Source organism: Bombus flavifrons, chromosome 6 (genome assembly GCF_040668555.2).
Source record: "Bombus flavifrons isolate JBK064 chromosome 6, iyBomFlav1_principal, whole genome shotgun sequence".
In the NCBI taxonomy this organism is placed as follows: domain Eukaryota; kingdom Metazoa; phylum Arthropoda; class Insecta; order Hymenoptera; family Apidae; genus Bombus; species Bombus flavifrons.
Window position 1 is genome coordinate 8192425 of NC_138447.1, and position 19763 is coordinate 8212187.

General features: G+C 40.0%; 1 protein-coding gene across 4 annotated transcripts in view; it reads left to right on the forward strand.

The window, feature by feature from the left end:
- LOC138181262 (phospholipid-transporting ATPase VD) overlaps window positions 1–19653 on the forward strand; it is a 28785-nt gene extending 9132 nt beyond the window's left edge. Inside the window, exons 3-18 of one of the 4 annotated variants that reach the window (XM_069115985.1) lie at window positions 115–294; window positions 788–1048; window positions 14162–14437; window positions 14528–14696; window positions 14853–15206; window positions 15291–15586; window positions 15738–15905; window positions 15985–16282; window positions 16391–16823; window positions 16906–17282; window positions 17360–17647; window positions 17734–17985; window positions 18063–18167; window positions 18314–18501; window positions 18586–18750; window positions 18807–19653. In XM_069115985.1, coding sequence (XP_068972086.1) covers window positions 115–294; window positions 788–1048; window positions 14162–14437; window positions 14528–14696; window positions 14853–15206; window positions 15291–15586; window positions 15738–15905; window positions 15985–16282; window positions 16391–16823; window positions 16906–17282; window positions 17360–17647; window positions 17734–17985; window positions 18063–18167; window positions 18314–18501; window positions 18586–18750; window positions 18807–18843 — 3847 coding nt within the window. In that variant the 3' untranslated portion in view covers window positions 18844–19653. Of the gene's footprint in view, window positions 1–114; window positions 295–787; window positions 1049–14161; window positions 14438–14527; window positions 14697–14852; window positions 15207–15290; window positions 15587–15737; window positions 15906–15984; window positions 16283–16390; window positions 16824–16905; window positions 17283–17359; window positions 17648–17733; window positions 17986–18062; window positions 18168–18313; window positions 18502–18585; window positions 18751–18806 lie in introns of those variants that run through there. The other 3 variants (XM_069115984.1, XM_069115986.1, XR_011173478.1) reach the window with 3 other exon arrangements.
- The last annotated feature ends 110 nt before the right edge of the window (window positions 19654–19763 follow it).

Below are 19763 nucleotides of genomic sequence, written 5' to 3' on the forward strand. Positions count from 1 at the left end.
ACTTATCTTTACTCGCGAGTATAGCAATCTATCGAGTTTAAGATCCTTGGAAAAAGATTAGACTAGTTATCTTTCTCAAGTTTATTAACGAGTTTCCTATTATTTCTTTTGTAGATCGGAGTCGATATACACGATAAGACGTAGCGCTGAACCTCCCTGGTGGAGAAGACTTTGGGCTAGATGCTTCGGTCCGTTACCAGAGGAACCTCGTTTAAGGACCATAGTACCGAATCACTTAGTGCCGCCAAAAACACCACCAAGTGAGCATCCTAATAGCAAGAGAGTAAACAATAGGTAAATTTCTCAAGTTGCAATTAATATAAGCGTTTAGCAATTAATATATTCCGTACGTTAGTCTGTACAATAGTCTGGAAAGCTGCATTTCGCCAGCGAAATCTGATTTTTCTACTTTATCGTTTAAAGAGGCAATGTCCGAAATCTCTATCGATGACTCTCTGAAGCTTCCAAATTTCATGTTTCTTCTTTCAGAAAATTATTAGATTGTAAATGAAATCGTCTTAATTATTGGTCGTAGAATGTAAAAACATAGATTCGGAGAAATTCAATCGCATGCATGTGCGTGCGTTCTTTAAACGTAATTTACGACAGATAGTCGATCTTTATCGGAGGAATAGAATTTATGTCGAAAGAACGTGGATACAGAGATGTTTTTAATTTTAGCTACGAAATGTCGCTTCACAGATTACATTGGCAGAATCGTACGGTTCCGAACGAGAGTAAAAGCTGGTACACCGTCTGAATTCCGGTTTATTCCGTATGCTTGCAGAGTATGTACAACAAAATATACCATGCTGAGCTTCCTACCTCGCAATTTTCTCGAGCAATTTCGCCGTGTGGCCAACATATATTTTGTATTTATCGTTCTACTTAATTGGGTGCCAGCCATAAATGCCTTTGGCAAGGAAGTTTCCGTGATACCCATAATGTTCGTGCTTGGTGTGACGGCGTTGAAAGATTATTTCGAGGATCACCGGAGATTTATCAGTGATCGGCGCGTAAATAATTCCACCTGTCGCGTTTACGTTCGGTAAGTAAGCAATCTTGTTAAAAATCGTTATTTTTTACGAATACATACAAATTTCTGTTCGAGATATCTATCGTTTCTCTCATAATCTAAATCAAATATTACAATTTTCCACGTAACCTGCTGATGTCTTAATTACAAAAAATCGACAAACAATTATAACCGAATTTGAAAAAAATATAGTACGTATAAGTATCTTGGTTTAATGGTTTTGGTCAAACCATTTAAACCAAATTATTTTTCGTTGCAAGTGACCAAACGACGAGAACGATTTTTGGTCACTGATAACTATTATTCATGACAGTATTTGTTTCAACGGTGATCGAACACCGATCTTGTTCGTTTATAATGGTTGTTCTAAACTAGAACACTCGACGATTAATATTGTCTAGTTATTTGATTCCTTGAAAAATCTCTCTAAGATATTTAGACACCATAAAAGACTACACGTACGTTTGGTTGTTGATATTTGATAGAAATCCGGAATGTAACCTACTTATTTATATCCTTTCAAAAATGTTGTCTTCGGTACTAATAGTTTTCCGACACTATTATATAGCTTATTAGCTTTTCACAAGAAACACCATGGGACATTGATCGATACGTTAAAAAATGTATAGCATTTCCATTAAGAGAAACGAAGTTGACCTTTGTTGGATTTTCAAAAAAATTCTTCGTAATGTCACGGAGGAGATGGTGGATGAGTTTGCAGCGATTTCGACAAACGGCATGTATCTTCAAATTCTTTACTTTCGCCTTCCCTCGCCTCAATGGCAAACACTGTGTCATAAATCTCGCCATCGCACAGCGGGATCGTTGCGTGGCAAACGGGGTAAAAAGCACATTCCATTTTCCCGCAGATCTTGTTTCTTGCTTTTCACTCCGATGAAGATGGCAAAATACTTTTGCCCGGACTTTTGCGTGTCTGCCGACGATCGTTCGTCAGTGCTGACGTAGTTTTTATCCAAGAACTGTCTCTGGACGTGGATCCTATCCCCCGTTGTCTGCGGATTTTCCATGAAAAACAGACGCCGATTGGCTGCGACTCGTTGTCTGCTGGCAATTGTCTGCCGGTGTGGACTTAGCTTAAAAGACAGAATAATAACCAAGAACGGTTTGACGTAACGGAGCACGAAGAATGCCGGCGCCGTTCTCGACCCTTTGCAACGTTAACCTGCTGCATCAGCAGGCAATTTAGCAGCCCCGCTGGAACTCGCTTCGTAATTTATTAATATCTCGCAAATTATTGAGCGTCTACGAAAATGACCGAACATAGATCTGGGTTAGATTTAGATTAGAACGTGACGAGCGTGTGCACGATATTCGCTAATCGACTATACTTAATGAAAATTAAAAACTTTGCGAAATCGTGTGGAACGCGGATAGAGCGTGACTTCTGATTTCGCGTTTCGTGATTTTTGCTTTGCTGCAATTCTCCTTGTCCGGATAACAGGATTCAACGTTCAAGGTTGGGCGGGAGTAAAATTAAAATTCGTGACAAAACGTGAATTGAGAGCAAGAAACGTCGTTCTCATAGCGGATCGATCGATATATTCGCTGCTATTGAAATATAACTATTACTGTTGCTTTAAAAGCCGCGTTTCCTTCTCGTCGTAGATAGCTTCTTCGATAGATTTCTTTTCCCGATTCGCGCGCGTTTTCGCACGCTATTTACGGAGCATCGTAAGCGCATTTCAATGTCTTTCTTGTTTCTTTTGTGTAATTTGATCCATCTGTCGATGATAATAACGATAACAATGATAACAATAATAGTAACAGATAAGACGACGCAACGTACGCATCAATAGCAGCGAACGCGTTAAAGACGAGCCTTGGCATTTTTCGTGATCCTATTTTCGGTGTAGACGTTCCGAACGTTTACCGTTCCTTTGACCGAGGAATTGCAATGGATCGACATTGATCGCCGATCGAATATACGCGCTTGTTCGAACATAGAAAAGAAAATGTTCTCTCTTCATCCCTGTCGCGCAACAGAATTGTAGTTGTTCGTGTTTGGAACTTTAATTTCGCTGTGTTCGCACTGGGACCGGGTACGATCGATTCTTTCTTGCAATACCGGTACGTTGACGAAACATTTATCGCTTTCGACGATACTGTTTGACCGAAAAACGTTTGAAATTCCTCACGAAGGCTCGAAGAGCTAACTTCCACGGGCTCACGGCTATTGTACGTACCAGATATTTCGTTTCGTTCGTTGTTCGGTCATCGTTACAGCAGCTGCGTAAGTGCAGTCTTATTGTTATAGAAAAGCTTATTCGCATACCGTTCTCAGCCTTGTAAGCCAAGAAAGAGTTTCAAGGTATCTCTGTAGTTATATAGACAGAAGTTCTCGAAGCGGCATCCAATTGCAATAAACAGTGTTAAATCTCTCCCGAAACGGAATTATTCTCTATCGATCTTCATTCTTTGTTATACTCGTTTGGCTGGTTGTTGAAGGTAACGGGAAAGAAAGTAATTATTCAGGAAAGTTCAGCGAATTCTTGTTATTTATTTATTCAGTGTACGACTTAAACAGACATAAGGCGATTAAAAACTTCTTCGTAAGCTTCGTGCCTATTTATGTCGTACGGCGACGCGAGGTATTTGAATTTGTAAGAATACATTATGCGTGTCATACGAAACTTCTTGAAATTCCGTTGACGCTACGACGAGACGCGACTATCGCGATTGCATTGGAAAAAATTTGCAACTAGACGTTTACTGTAAACGTACGCCCGGTAAGAAATTAACGTAGAGGATGCGCGAGTAGTTGTTTTAAACGCCTAATTAATGCACTAATGGGCAATTTAAAGACGCAAGAACGTATAATGTTTCATTTTGTTCTTCCGTATGTGCCCTTTATTACTCCGACTCAGTTGGTTTTAGCGGGAAAATAAGCCTCGTAGTTCATTCTCTGGAAACACCGATCGCAAAGCTTCGATACAGCTTTCAATAATTTGAACGTCGAATGTAAACGCCAGGCGAATTCGCTATCTAGGTCTACACGATCGAATCCCTGATAAGCATTGACTCGTTTATTGACCGATTCGATTCGATCAAGATCCCTCTGATGTACGATGACCCCGATATCGTTGTTCGCATTCAACTTGCTCCGTTACTGGTCGTTAAATAAATTGCAACGTGACAGTTCAATCTTCGTTATGGAATTAGTTCTTACATCACCGGCAGCTTCTGGAACTTTCCTTCAATTGCCAAATTAATAAACGAGAGAGTAGGAACGCGAGAGTTACCAAGACTTTGATCTGTACGCACGTATACACGTAAGTACTGACACGTGTATATCTTTCACGCGTTAACTGTTAACTTTATATACTTTGCCCTGAGAGCCGCCAGAGATCGAAATACGTCACAGCCTAAAATTTCATTTTCGCAACATATTACATAGTATTTGCGCGTGTACAATACGTTCAAATATATTATATCGTACGATTTCTTCTGATGATGAAATTATCCAAAATACGTCGTTAACGGTTTTTTGATCCATGAAATTTACTTCATTCTAGCCGTTGCCCAAAATTTCGTAAGAAACGTTGGATCACCGCTGCGACCAAACCGCGCAAAGAATATTTTACAATCGACTAACTAACAGATTCGCGTTATTTGTATCGATAACGTAATCAGTGTGAACGAGGCTTCAACTGTCAAGTTACCGTTTCACGCGATCGTGGTCGTAGCTATCGAACAGAGATTCGAGTAGAAAGCGCCAAGTCCGTAAAGGCTCGCGCACCATCTGCGACGCGACAAAGTGACAGCAGGAAGTGAGTATCATTCGGTAAACGACGACTAGAGTGCATGTCATTTATAATGTAACTCAATTTCGCGAGGCTCGCGCGATCGATGGCCAAGCACGTAGAGCGAAACGACTTGCAAAATAATACAACACAACGACCTTGCCCTTCGTCGTGCCACTCAGTTCCTTCCAATTTGCTCGATGAAACGTACGACTTCCTTTTTCCAAGGAGACGTTAGTCCAGTCTAGCCAAACGAGTCGTCGCTGATTTATTAACGGTCGATCGCGACCTTCGATCGGGATCGGCGAACGTTCCTTTCCCGTTGCCCCGGATATTACACTTTAATCTCGTAGCGTGCTGGTATTTTCCTGTATCGTGTAATTACTAAATTAGTAATCTTTCTTGTGCCGCGTCTGATTCATCAGATACGACGATGTTCGATATACCGGATCAATGATAGCTTGTTTATTTTTCTCGCGTGCGAATAACAATACCTCTTCCTTATCGTTCCCGTTTACTCACTTTCTCACGGTTTTCAACGTCCTGCGAGATGTAGTCGAACAAACTAGCTAGCATAAATTTCCCATCTTACAGAGCGAGTTGCTCGCATGTTAAGTTACAAAGATACTTAAAACGGTGACTAAAATGGTAAACATTCGCACATGGCGTTTCGAAACGATCAGAATATTCTTGACAGACGTTTCGTCTAGCGACGAAATTTAAAATTACGATTCGGCCCAATCGTGACGAACACCTTGTGTGTATATATGTGATAGAATAACATTCGTAGAAACGTATAGTCGATGCTGGGTACAACGTATCGTTTCGTTATCACCCGCGTTTACTGTTATGTATTCGATAGATCGCGGAGCGATTCGCGACAGGTGTCCTGTTTCCTTGATTTCACCCACGATACACTGGCATATTAAACTCACGTGCATGGACAATTCGTTTTCCTTTCTCGCAGCGAGAACGGTAAAAGGATTGCGTCAGCTGGAACAGGAAGGCTTTAAACTGTGAAAAATATATGGAAGATCGTTCAAGTATGTAGATGCTAAGTTGCAAGGCGTTCAGACCGAGAGTGTAGGTGAAAGACAGAGATGCGCTATTCGCCGGCATTGAAAGGAAGCTAACGGGGCTGACAAGCGTTTTCGAGGAGCGCGAAGAAAAGGAGGTCGAGGGAAAATTGCAGAGCGCGTGTACCCGCGCGGTTCCCTGCGGGAGCTTGTCGTCCTGTTCGTAGCAAAATCGAACGATCGGTGTACGCGTTTCGTTATTTCGATCGTGGTGCGCGGTTCGGATCGATACGCGTAATTAGCTGGTATTACGATCGCCAATTAACACAAAGCAAAGTGCGCGTACACCGGAGATACGCATCGCTCGCGCTTGTTTCGTCATTCGCGTTCGTTTCCCGGTCTAAAGGTCGCCGATTCCTTTTCAGAAATATAACCGAGAATTGGCAGAAGAGCACGGCCAAACACATCGTCCCTTCGTCGTTCTAAACCAAATTCGTTGAAACTAATTTCGTTGTTAAAAATAGAGCTCGAGGTTGGAGGATCGATGCAGCCGCGTTTCGACGATTTGGCTTGTTTCGCGAAGAGAGAACGCGACGAATCTAACAGCCTCGCAACGGTCTAGAAACTTCGTCGGCGATCGATTCGATCGGCGATAACCCACGTTTAATTGACGACCACGCGCAGACGGGTTTACGTAGTTGGTCGAGGTAAAAAAAAAAAAAATTACGCAGGATGCGAACGCACGAGAACACGCGGGTCGATCGAGAATCTGTTTCTTCCGCAGCAACGCGTTTCTTACGACCTTTACCTACTTAATAAGCGGTTACACGCACGCGCTCGCTGACCTTCTTTAGCCTCCCGTTTAATTTCGTTCGCTGACGAGATCGACAGTCAACCAGCCCAGCCAGCCAACCAGCCAGCTCTCCACGCGGTAGTCAGCAATGTCAAGAACGAACCTTCGCCACGAATTCCAGCTGTCGATTAATGCGCTTTGACTGGTACGAGGCTATGTCGGTCGCGAGCACTCGAACGTCGTTACTGCGTTCTCCCGTGAGATAACGTCACGCGATTCCAAGTCCGCGTTCCGCTCGAACTATCCTACGGATTTCTGTGTCGAGTCGCTTTCGATAATTGCACGAGGCGAAGGAGCTTCGTAACACAGTTACGGAACTCGAACCTAGCGTGTATATAATGTAAGATATAACGAAGTCGTGGTTATACCTGGAAACAGAAATGGTACATAGTACAAGTAGATGTTCGAGTACGTTTCAGGCCATCTATTTGGGACACCAATTTGTTACATTTATTAGGAAACGCGTGTTTTACTTTACGTAGTATTTTACGTTACGAAAGCGTATACGTATGTATCATAAAATCAGCGAGTTCGTATTAGCAAAGCTGCTTTGCACGTTTCAACTAACGTTGTAAAATTCTTTTGCTTTCCTATCGAACTTGTTAGTGCGACGCAAGGATGTTTATTTAAGTGGACATAAAATTGCAGAACTGTGAAAGAGATATCTATAATGTGTAACTTATGACTGGTCAATTTAGTACGGTTACTGGTTTATAAATTATTACGAAGGCAGGCTCGGATATCCTAATAGCTATGACCGACTGTGTATGTCTTATCGGTACGATTGTCACAAGGTATACGTGACGCGGGAAATGGACGTGTATCGTGCAGGCGTAATCGACTTAATCTAGTACAGTTAGCAAAGTTGCTGTACAAATGTCAAATTCGTTTCGGTAATTTTTTAAAAGCATGACGTCATCGGACGGTTCGCATGAAATCGCAAGATCGATATCTGCTGCTTGCCACATTGTCGTGCAACGCAGCGCGCAACGCTGTTCCTTAAAACGCGTGCATTCGAAAGAATGATTTTCCAATTTTGAAGCTGTTACCCTGATGTATGAACATCAGGTCACCCTTGACGTAATTGTACCGTGTCCTTGAGAGTCAGGTGAAGCAAAATCCATTCTTCCTAAATGGAAAACGTATAAAAACATATGTATCCAAGATTAACTTGTAAATATGGAAGTTTTAATGGTGTTTATCTTTACTATCGCGAATACGATTTCTAATTGTTAAACAAAACACATCGTTAGATCAAATATATTATTCCGGCTATTTCTGGACGCTGTTTCTTGGGTACTTCTCTAGGATCGAGGCAACTTGTAATTTGCAAAATTTAGGTACGAAAACGCCTACGATTAAATGCCTTGATTCGACCGAAACACGTATAATACGCATAATGGATATATTGGAATAGCTTCGTGAAGCTGTGTATTATACGTCAGTGATACGTATCAATGCCAATGCGTGGATAATCGAATATCGCTAAAGCGGTAAGTGGGAGGCAGCCTTTATTCTCAGCAGCTGCGAAACGATCCAACAGGATGGTAGACACAAGGATGTCGTTCATACGGCTCGTATCCGTCGAAGACGCCGAGAAGTAGAATAAAACGGCGATGGAAGGCGTAGCAATAAAACCGGTTGCCATATGCCTCAAGCTATTTTCCTCGTTCCTTTCCTGGATGCGAGCAACGAGAGGACGCGACATTCTCCGTGACAATGAAACCCATCGACGTTTCTGCGTTCGTAGCTTTTTCCGCCGGAACACGTAACATAAAACACACATTGTCGCTCCGTTCCGCGAACTGTTTCGTGCAGCGGCTCGCGAGAGTATTCGCACTGTTCCAGAATTTTTTTTATTTAAAATAGCTCGCGAAAGTGTTCGATCGCCTGTACGAACCTTTTGCCAATGTACAACGCGATAAACAGTTTCAAATTTCAGTAGCACCGTCGTAAGACCGACACGATCATATCGGTGAAGTTTCGTCTACGTTTCGTTGCATGCAAACCGATGGATTCTCGCGAAAAGGGTGTCAATCGTTAGAAAGCATCAACAGAGAAATCTGACGATGTTGTTCAGTGACTTTGCGCGGACGCTACTGGAAATTTGAAAATATCGCCATTCCGGTGAACTTGTCGAAAAGCTTCTCTTTCTCTCCGAATTCTCTCCGATTGCGGTCGCTTTGAAATATCTTGTAAAGCTCGACTTCGATCATTTTTTCTTGCACGTATAACCGACGGCCTAAGTTTTCGAGTTATATGCCAAAATATCCCGCCGCTCGGCCTTCGTTTTCAAGCTGGATCGGTTTGGTGGTAGTAGTAATATGCGTTAATTTTGCCGCCGTGCGGCGGCCGGCCAGTATTGTTTATATTAACGTGTGCCGATAAGGGGATTCGCAGGGTCGGCCGCCTCGCGTCATTAATATTACTATCACTCCAACCTAGCCTGAGAACTAAAGCTAAAACAAGGCTGCGTCTGGATATTTTTCTGTACAGCTCGAAAACCAAAGCCAACCGTTGGTTATATGTAGAGAAAGGAAGTTGCTAAAAATATTGAGCTTTACAATATATTTTAGAATCGTCGAAGTCAGGCTTTTCGAACAAGTTCACGAAAATGTTGAATTTTTTCCAAATTTCCAGCGGGTTCCTCGCGAGACCAGCGGTGTCCTTAATGACGCTCTTTTCACGAAGCCCCATCACCTTGCGCATAATGAAACACGAAACGTAGCCAACGTTCGAAGGGAACTTGGAAATGTACGTAGAAGCTATAAAATATTTAGCGCAAATATTTTCTTGAGATCGTTCGAAGGACGAAGGTGTCGTGACGGGGAATTCGAGATGTCGCGGACAATTTAGGTTTTCTTTTCCCATGGTGTATCGTGGCGTCAAACGGTCACTGATGTCATCGATTGCGTCATTTAATGCATGGAATATCGGTATCGTATCACAGTTACGTGCCTGCGTCACGCACCCACCGAGCCTCGTGTTTCGTTACGCGCAACAGCTCCAACAAATTAACCGATCGAACGAAGAATTTCGAGAGAATTTCGGTGGCCTAAATATTTTTCTTAATTCAGAACCACGAGGCAACTGTTACGAGAGATTCCTTCTTCCGCTGAAAGAATTCACGAACCGCTTGATAAGTAGGACAAATTTGTCGAAAAATTTTTTAGTGAAACTTACAGCACTCGAACACGCTTGCAAATATCCATCGACGACTTTGAAATTATTATTGACGATTCTTACCTTTGCATAATGTATGAGGTGACAAAATAAAAAAAAAAAAAAAATGCAAAAACAACTAATCTTCTATTTAACTACAAGAAACTGCTTTGCTGACCTTCCTACCCCTGTTAGATAACCGATCGACCGATAGGAATAAACGAATCCTTTGAAATATCTCTGTCGGAAGATTGAAATGTTTGTTGGCGCGTTATGTTGGAAATTATATTAAATTGTTCGCGAAAAGAGGCACGTTACAAACGTGCTGGTACTTGTTACAGACCCAATTACTATGGAAAGGAAAAGTAAAATTGTTGTATTATCTAACCGTACGTTATCTATAATGAAGACGTGTTGCATAAAAGAATTTCTAAGGCTACTCAGTTGCTGCCGTCATCGCGACCGATTTATCAACACTCCGTTATCGTAAAAAATTCAAATAGGTCGGGCTTCTTGTCGTGGGTAGAAATACATATGCAATAACATAAGTACGATATTTATTTTGGACAAATCGAACTGCAATGATTTTATTCTTTGCAATCGTCATACGTATACCAGTATATATTAAAATCCGAGTAAATTGACTTTCAAATGTCAGTATGCGATAATAAAACTGTCGTCCAACTGTTAAAACCTTGTGCGAGATTTTGTGCTCGACAAACTCTCTATCTTCGGATCCTTTAATTTCAGGACGAATTAACCCGTTTAGAATGAACATTGCGTTAACGCAATAACGTTTCGCTTGTGATTTTCTTTTACATAATCGGCTCGTATTAACTCGAACTCTGTTGAATTCACGTTACGATTACGTGATGGTGTTCCAAAAACCTGCTTAGTATGATCTTCGTTACCATTTCTTCTTTCTTCGCCGAGATGGTGTAATTTCATGAAATTTACAGAAATTCAAGCATCTGCGATGTCGACGTAGATAATTTATTTAATTGTTGTAAATCTGTCAAGTCTTCTTGTCCCGGAAGAAGACGGTCTTATAAAAAGTGTCTTTGAAAAAATTATGACTCACGTGGAGAGAGGAAATAAAAGGAAAAGAACCGTGTGCGTTAAGTTCGCTTTCATCTGGCGACGAATCAAGTTTTTAACGGTTAAACCGGTGTCGTTCTCCGTAATAGTAATCGAAACTCGTAAGGATGGAATTTACATTTTCCTCGTTCTCGCGGACGTTAAATTCGCCTATCTAGTTCTGCAAGTATTAGGTTGTCCGAAAGGTGTCTTCCTCTTACAGACACGTCTTTTACAACGATGCATCTTTATACAAACATGAAATCTAATCTATCGAACGTTGTGATCTTTATTTTGATAGAATAAAATGGATCATAGGTAATTCGATAAAATAATATAAAACGAAAAATATTGCGCATCCATTATTTCCTTATAAAACGAAAGAAACTTTTCGGACGACCTAATATACCGATCAGTGACATTATTTTCGGTTCAAGGATGACAATTTCACGGTTCTCTTTTTAAAACGCTCGCTTTTGATATTTAAAGTAGAATTCTCGTATTTTGTCGCTTATAATGTGGCCGCCAATTGTCCATCTTTAGAAAACGTGCTACAAAACGAGTCTAATATCCCACGTGCCAGCCAAGTTTCTTCTTAGCGAATATTTACGCTACTCACAAGTACAATACAGATATTCGTAACGGAATTGAATTCTGGCCAAAGATCTGTACGCAAGCTAACGACGAATTAACAGTAATTACATCTTTCACTTGTTATCTTTTTATGAAATAAGCAGATTTTAAAATTTAAATTACCTGCTACAAAACATAATAGATACTAATATATTTCATTACCTATATATGTCGGATTAAGGTTGAAATTTTGGGCGTTCGATGAACCTTCGCTCAAATTTACCATCGCGGATGTAGCTGATATTTATTGGTACAAATGTGGTCACTACAAGAAGCTATAAGTAATAGCGGCGATAGGATGGTCGAGATGTTGATAACAACGAATTCATGTATGACTCCACGTACAAGTAAAACTTATCTGCATGAACTCACACACAGTCCAAGTGGAACTGCCCTTATACAGGGTGGTTGGTAACTGGTGGTACAAGCGGAAAGGGGGTGATTCTACGCGAAAAAAGAAGTCGAAAATATAGAATAAAAATTTTTCGTTCGAGGCTTTGTTTTCGACAAAATCGACTTTGAATTTTCGCTCGGTACGCGTGCACTTTATCGCGTCTCGTTATAACGGATCTCACTGTAGATCGTTGTCTCGATGGAAAAATTAAAAAAAAACAAAAATTTTTATTCTATATTTCCGACTTCTTTTTTCGCGTAGAATCATCCCCGTTCCGCTTGTACCACCAGTTACCAACCACCCTGTATATTCCTCTCCCCACCTCTCGGGTCAATCTTTGTTTTTAAGGAGAGACATATAATCATTCCATACCTCTGTCAGATACACGTCCCTCCCGTGACCATGGCTACGTTCAGTGACCCGCTATGTCACTTCGAGTCCAAGCCCATCGTTATAAAGTCGGATTAGAACATTAAAACTATTTCTTATTTTTATTACTTAAGTGTATCTATAGTAAAAGTCTGGACTAGAGTATTGGGGTTTTTCCTAACATTCCAAAAGGGAAGCCCCGACGTCCTTTCATCTCCGACATACATATACATTCGCTATTTAAATATCTTCGCTGGTGTTAAGGTTGGAAGCGTTCCTATCAGATTTTGCATTCGAGCGAGAAACCGTTTTAACTCTAGTCGCTCTCGTTCCTTTTAATAAAGTGATATATGTATTTCTTGGACAGTTATATGGTTGGTTAAAACGTCTCGAAGTAGGTATACAATAAATAGTCCCAATTAAGTTACGAAAGGTTACACAGATCAACGATTCTTATACGACGAGACAAAAATCGTGTAACGGCGACCCCTTAAGTGGAGTCTAGGTCAGATTTGATAGTTCGCAGTGTATGGCATTGGCAACGAAAAAATTTAATATCCCGTTTGAAAAGTTGGAAACAACCTTGAAGTGGCTTCTCTATGCTGCTACCCACGTTCCAAATTATTTCACGATTATTCAACGATCGTTCTAAGATTATTCCACAATTATTCCAAATTATTTCATCGTCGAAGTGCGTACTAATTCCTTTCCGATAGAAATCTCACGCCGCTCTATGAATAATTTCCGATACGAGCAATTCAATATCCAAACCATTATAATTCGATGGTATTAGTTTGTAGAAACGATTGGCCTTGACACGTAATCAGCGTAAACTGTTGTTATATGAATAAAAAAACACGATGGTTCTCCCCACGTTTTATGAAAAAGTATAGAAGGTGTATCGTGTAAGTTGAGAACGTTCGAACAACAATTTACCTTAAATTAGCTACATCGAAGAGAAGATTGAAAAATAAATCGAGCAGAGCATTGGTTAGTACATATTCGAATTTATTTTTTCCTTCTATTCAATCAGCGATTGCTAACTCGAGCGAGTAAAACGAAGTTCGACCTTTCTCTGATTTGGGTTTCTCCTTGAGCTCTTCCCTTGGACCGTTTGCGCTATCAATGAGCGAACATCTTGTGACTGGAAGCGTTGAACGGTGACGACAATTAATTAAGAATAATCGACGTCTGGCCGTTGACAATCCGGTTAATGTTAGATACATAGCAGCAATCATCGTCGATCGCGAAGATTGTTATGTTCATCTATTCATTGAGTAGCGTAATTACGCTACGAAAGAAACAGGATCTTGGGCGTGAATATCAAACAGCTGATACGTATCTTCGATAGGTAATTACCACCTTTACGAAGTACGTAACTGATTCCTGGCGACGTTCGTAAGTCGAGAATTCGTAAGACGGCAGTCTGCCTTAGAAATAACGTTATGAGCGAGAGTATACATATAACGCGTAAAATGAATATATATAGATAATAAATAGAGATAAGAGAAGACTTTATCGACCAAAGATTTAAAAATAAGAAAAATTTTAAATTGGAGAAGATTCTTCGAAGAAAGAAAGCAAAGTTATCTCCTTTCTTCGTCATTCGGTGAATCGTCGGTAGCCGTCGAGTCGAGGTAATAGGAGATAATATTTTACATATATCAGGAAACATCGTGTTTTTTCAAGAAAAGACCCTTAGTCTGCTTGGACGCGCACAATTTAAGATAAAATTTCCGGTCTATAAAATCCGTAAAGTGAGAATTATGTAGCTTCACGTGAAATTCTCTTTCATAAATGTCACTCCCCTCGTTGATTCGTCAGAGAATCGTTTCTAGAGAACACGTTTTACGATTGCAGCGAAGACGACAGGTATGCAAAGGTGGCGTGGAAAGACGTGAAGGTCGGTGACCTGGTTCACCTCTCGAATAACGAACTCGTACCAGCCGATGTTTTACTCCTGCGAAGCAGCGATCCTCAGGGCGTAGCGTACCTCGATACGTGCAATCTCGACGGTGAGACTAATCTGAAGGAACGACAGGTTGTCAGAGGATTCGTGGATCTGCAGGACACCTTTCAACCGGCCAAGTTTCGATCCGTGATCGAGGTCGATCAACCGAGCACTAGGATATATCGGTGAGCTATCTCTCGGCGTTCGTTTCGAGGGCAAGTTAACAAAGGACATTGTAGTTTGAGATTGGCAAAAGTTCAACATGAAAATTACAGGTTTCACGGTGCCGTGGTTCACCCGAACGGTGGTAGAGTACCTGTTTCTACGGAAAATCTTTTACTCAGGCAATGTTTATTGAAAAATACCGACTTCGTCGAAGGCATAGTGATATACGCTGGTCACGAGACGAAAGCGATGCTTAACAACGGCGGCCCTAGATATAAGGTAACGATCCGTCGATCTTTGTGATTTATCTAAATATCTAATTATAGATCGTTAAAAGATACGAAAAAAGAGAAAAAGAATGTTTCGAGGGAAACTGATTTGTTGACCATGGTCACGTAACAAAATGTAAATCGAGAGAGGGCGTTCTTTTTTCAGCGCTCACGATTGGAGAAGCGGATGAACAGCGACGTTGTATGGTGTGTGGCGATTCTAGTGGTATTATGCGTGATAGGCGCCATCGGTTCCCGAGTTTGGCTTTCAAATTTTCCCGACCAAACGTTCGTCCCATTCATTCCGATCGTTCAAGATCCAAACTACGAGAGTATGTTAACATTCTGGACGTTTGTTATCATTCTGCAAGTAATGATACCATTAAGCCTTTACGTCACTATCGAAATGGCGAAAGTGGGCCAGGTTTATCACATCGGACACGATATTGCCCTTTATGACGCGGAGACGGGACGCTCGGCTGAATGTCGCGCGCTCAATATCACGGAGGAATTAGGTCAGGTAAGCAAACTGATCGAGCTTGTGCGTGGTCTCGATAAGGAAGCAGATATTTATTCTTTTTTTTTTTTCTTTTTATTTCAACAGGTGCAGTACATATTCTCTGATAAAACTGGCACGCTCACGGAAAATAAAATGCTATTTAGGCGGTGCGTGGTGGGAGGACAGGATTATTCGCACGGCGGAAACGGTGAGAATTTGATACCTTCGTCGCGGCTGAAGGAAGATCTTCTTATAGGTACATTTAGGCATCATCTGCAAGAATTCCTAATCGTATTAGCGATATGTAATACCGTTGTGGTCAATTCTCAACCACATTATGACACCATGAACTCCAGCGGAGTGATCGAAGAACCGCAGAAGAATGGCGAAGAACCTGGAAGGTTTGTATATATTTTTCTCTCTGTTAACTTAGACGTGTCTATCATCTGGAAGGATGACTGGACACTAGTGTGTGGAAAATATTGTTAAAAGAACTCAGGCATATCTAGGTTAATTACCTTGTTACAAATTATTTACCGTTTACCATTGCAGATACACAAGAATGATAGACAGAAGTTTAACTCCTTCGCCAATTATTCCTCTATCTGCGTTGTCTCATCCGACCAACAGTCTCGATGAAAATGTGTCATCGATTTCTTCGATAGTTGAAATAGAATCTGTGCTCCATAATTCTACTAAACTATCGAATAAATTGTCAAGGTCACTATTTACTTTGTACCTATCTTCTAACGATATCGTTTTATTGTATTCAGGTATTTAAAGTCATAAGTATTTGCAGGCCAAAATTCCTCAACGTGACGTCAATACCGAGTTTAGGAATGGGATTGTTAAGTAGAAAATTGTCTCCAAACGGGCAACACAAGAGACGCACTCCGCTGAGTCCCGTTATCGATGAGAGCGGGAAGAGTAGAGACGAATTGTTACCTGCGGCTGCAATTTACGAAGCGGAAAGTCCGGACGAGCTCGCTTTGGTGAATGCTGCGCGTGCTTATAACGTGAAACTTCTTAAACGAACGGCACGTAGCGCAATTGTTTCTTTGCCGGATAAATCCATTCTTACTTTTGAAATTCTTCATGTGAGTTCTTTATGAATAAATTCTTTTTTCTATTCTTCTATCGATCGAAGCAAATCAAAACAGATCTAAAAGTAATTTGTCTACAATAAAACGTACTCGGAATTGTAGGTTTTGCCATTTGACTCCAACAGAAAGTGTATGTCTATTTTGGTACGGCACCCTATCACTAACGAGCTAGTGCTGTATAGCAAGGGTGCTGATACAGCGATTCTATCGTCTCTGACTCCACAAGATGAAAATTCTATAAACACAATAAAAAGTCGACAATATCTTCAATCATACGCGCGGCAAGGTCTTCGAACTTTGGTAGTGGCTAAAAAATCTCTGACAGCGCAAGAATACGATAACTGGCGTCAAATGCATTCTGAGGCAGAACTCGCAATGGAAAATCGCGAAATCCGCATTAAAGATTCATACGCGAATCTAGAATGCCATTTGACTTTACTAGGTGCTACAGGAATTGAAGATAAACTTCAAGCTGGAGTACCTGAAACTATGGGTACTCTTATGGCAGCAGGGATCGTAGTTTGGGTTTTAACAGGTATTCTTTTCTGAATTTCAAGCAAATAAAATGATATTTCTCGATTTAGAATGTATCGTTAATGAATATATTATATTGAAAGGAGACAAACCAGAAACCGCAGTTAATATTGCGTACTCAGCACGTCTTTTTTCCCCTGCGATGCAATTACTGTGGTTGCAAGCAAGATCCAAGTCTGTTGCTGAAACCTTAATTCATGGGTATTTAGAATCTGCACGTAAAGAAAGTACAGTTCATGGAATGGATAACATTAGGGAAATTACAATGTTTAATCGTGATGCGGCAGAAAATGATGCACATAGGATAGACAATCCATGGCCGAAGCAACGTGCGCTCATTGTTGACGGCAAAACTTTAACCGTTATTCTTGACCCACGGTCAGGATTAACTCGATTGTTTCTCGAGTTAACGAAAACTTGTTCCAGTGTATTGGCCTGTAGAGCCACGCCTCTTCAGAAGGTACAAGAAATCTAATTTTTGTTTTCATTCTTGATTTTATATTTTATTATTTGATGGACTTTCACGGTACGTTACAGGCATATATCGTACGCATAGTGAAGGAACAATTAGGAATGAGGACTTTGGCAATTGGTGATGGTGCCAATGATGTTAGCATGATTCAAACCGCAGATGTAGGAGTTGGTATCTCCGGACAAGAAGGTACACAAGCTGTCATGGCTGCAGACTTTGCCATTTCACGATTCTCAATGCTTAGCAGACTTCTTTTGCTGCATGGTCATTGGTGTTACGACCGGTTATCTCGAATGATCTTATATTTTTTTTACGAGAACGCTACTATCGTTTTCGTCCTGTTTTGGTATCAGGTATAGTTTCTATTTCTATACATTCTACTTCATTTTTAATACTCTAATTTTAATACCCGTATAAAACTATCTTACTATTTGTGTAGCTATACTGCGGATTTACTGGAACAGTCATGATGGACCAAATTTATCTAATGCTCTACAATTTAATGTTTACGTCTATGCCACCACTTGTATTAGGCATATATGATCGAGTGGCTTCTCCCGGTGTTTTATTGTCTAATCCTCATCTGTACAAAAGAGGACGCCTTGGACTCGTATACCAGACATATACATTTTGGATAACCATTGCTGATGCTTTGTATCAAAGTATCGTCATTTTTTTTGTTAATGAGGGTGTTAGTATAGTCTCAAAAAATGTGATATAGTATAAGTTAATACACCGACATGATGAAAAGGAAACTATTTTGTTTAGGTATACTATGATTCAACTGTTGACATTTGGGAGTTTGGAACAACTGTAATGACTTGTTCTGTTGTTATTATGTTGACCAATATTGCCATAGAAATTAGATCTTGGGTAAATAAAAATTTTATTATATATATTGTATAACATATAAATATCTAAGTATAGATTTAAATATTATACAATATATTATATGATATACATTATAAATGTATATTACACTGGATATTACATGCTATATGATGTGATTTCGTTTCCAGACGATAATTCATCTTCTTGCCGTAATGGGATCACTAGGAGTATTTTTCGGTTTCTGTTTAATTTATAACGTGGTTTGCGTTAATTGTATGGGTCTCCTATGTTCGTATTGGGTAATGGAAATGGCTATCATGAGATATACATACTGGCTTACAGTATTACTTACCTGTGTTCTAGCATTGATGCCTAAGTATGTCTTTGTATCTTATATATTAACGGTCAATAAATATTCTAAAAATTAAATTATACGCAACATTTATTATTGTGTATTTAGGTTATTTTGTAGAACCATAAAATCGACAATAGCTCCCGATTTTATGCAAAGTGCCACGTTGAATGCACCATCGAAAAGTGGTAGCCATAGACAACGAATCGCTGAGAGAAGTGAAAATAGTTTCATTGCTGGTTGGTCACGGTCAACGCAGCATGCTACTATAAGGTACATCGTGCTTTTTAGATGTAAGACATGAATTATGGATTATTTAAATTATACAGATTTCTCCGATTTTTTATGTTTCAGAACTGGGACTAAACACGATACGTTGACAACTATCGTTGCATGACATATCTTAAAAATTCAAATAAGACTGTCGGCACATTGTGAAAGAATAATTAAGACTATTGACAGCGCTGTTTCATCAAAATTATTAGGACAAAATCAACGTCCTTTGTTGCATTTCGAGCTGTACTGTTCCTAAGGATTGTAAAAACATTGTCAAGGAATGTATTATTAATTTTAATATGCATTTTTCCATCAGAAACATGCTGTATTTTATCGAAACTATATTAGTCATCGAAATCATCGTTCACGATCGTTTTCGTTATTCATCGAGTGGCCTTAAATCCAGACTGCTACTGTTTATTGCATTTTATGGCTGTGACTTTTAGGGACCAAAACTTTTAATCCAGTAGTAATATCAATGTCAATTGATTGAAAGGTTCATTCGGACTCATTTATACGCGCGTGTCCGAGTTGTACATGGAATCAATTAATAATTTATTCAGGTTACAACTGTTCTCTTAGAAACGAATATAAAAGAGTGTACATTATAAGAATGTAAACAACAGTTTAAATGTATATTATCTTCTATGAAGTTCATATTATATAAGTTACAAATTCACGTTAATCATACGAGTGTAATGCATGTGAATTTTACACTCGTGATTCTAGTACTGTAATTTTAGAAGTGTATGTACGATTAGCCAGCATAGAGGTTCTATTAAACGTGTATAATGGATGTCATGACAACACCTTACCGTTCTTAACATAGTATTTTGATAAATGATTAAGAAAAATCTACGTGTACATAGCCATAACCAGTAAAGCTGTGTGTTCTATAAACCTTGTCGTTTCATTAATATCGGATCTTTCGTGTCTCCTAAAATTTTTTAACGTGAAATACGAGAATATTGTCACCTTCATTTTTAGTTTCCAATTCATAGTTCTTTCAT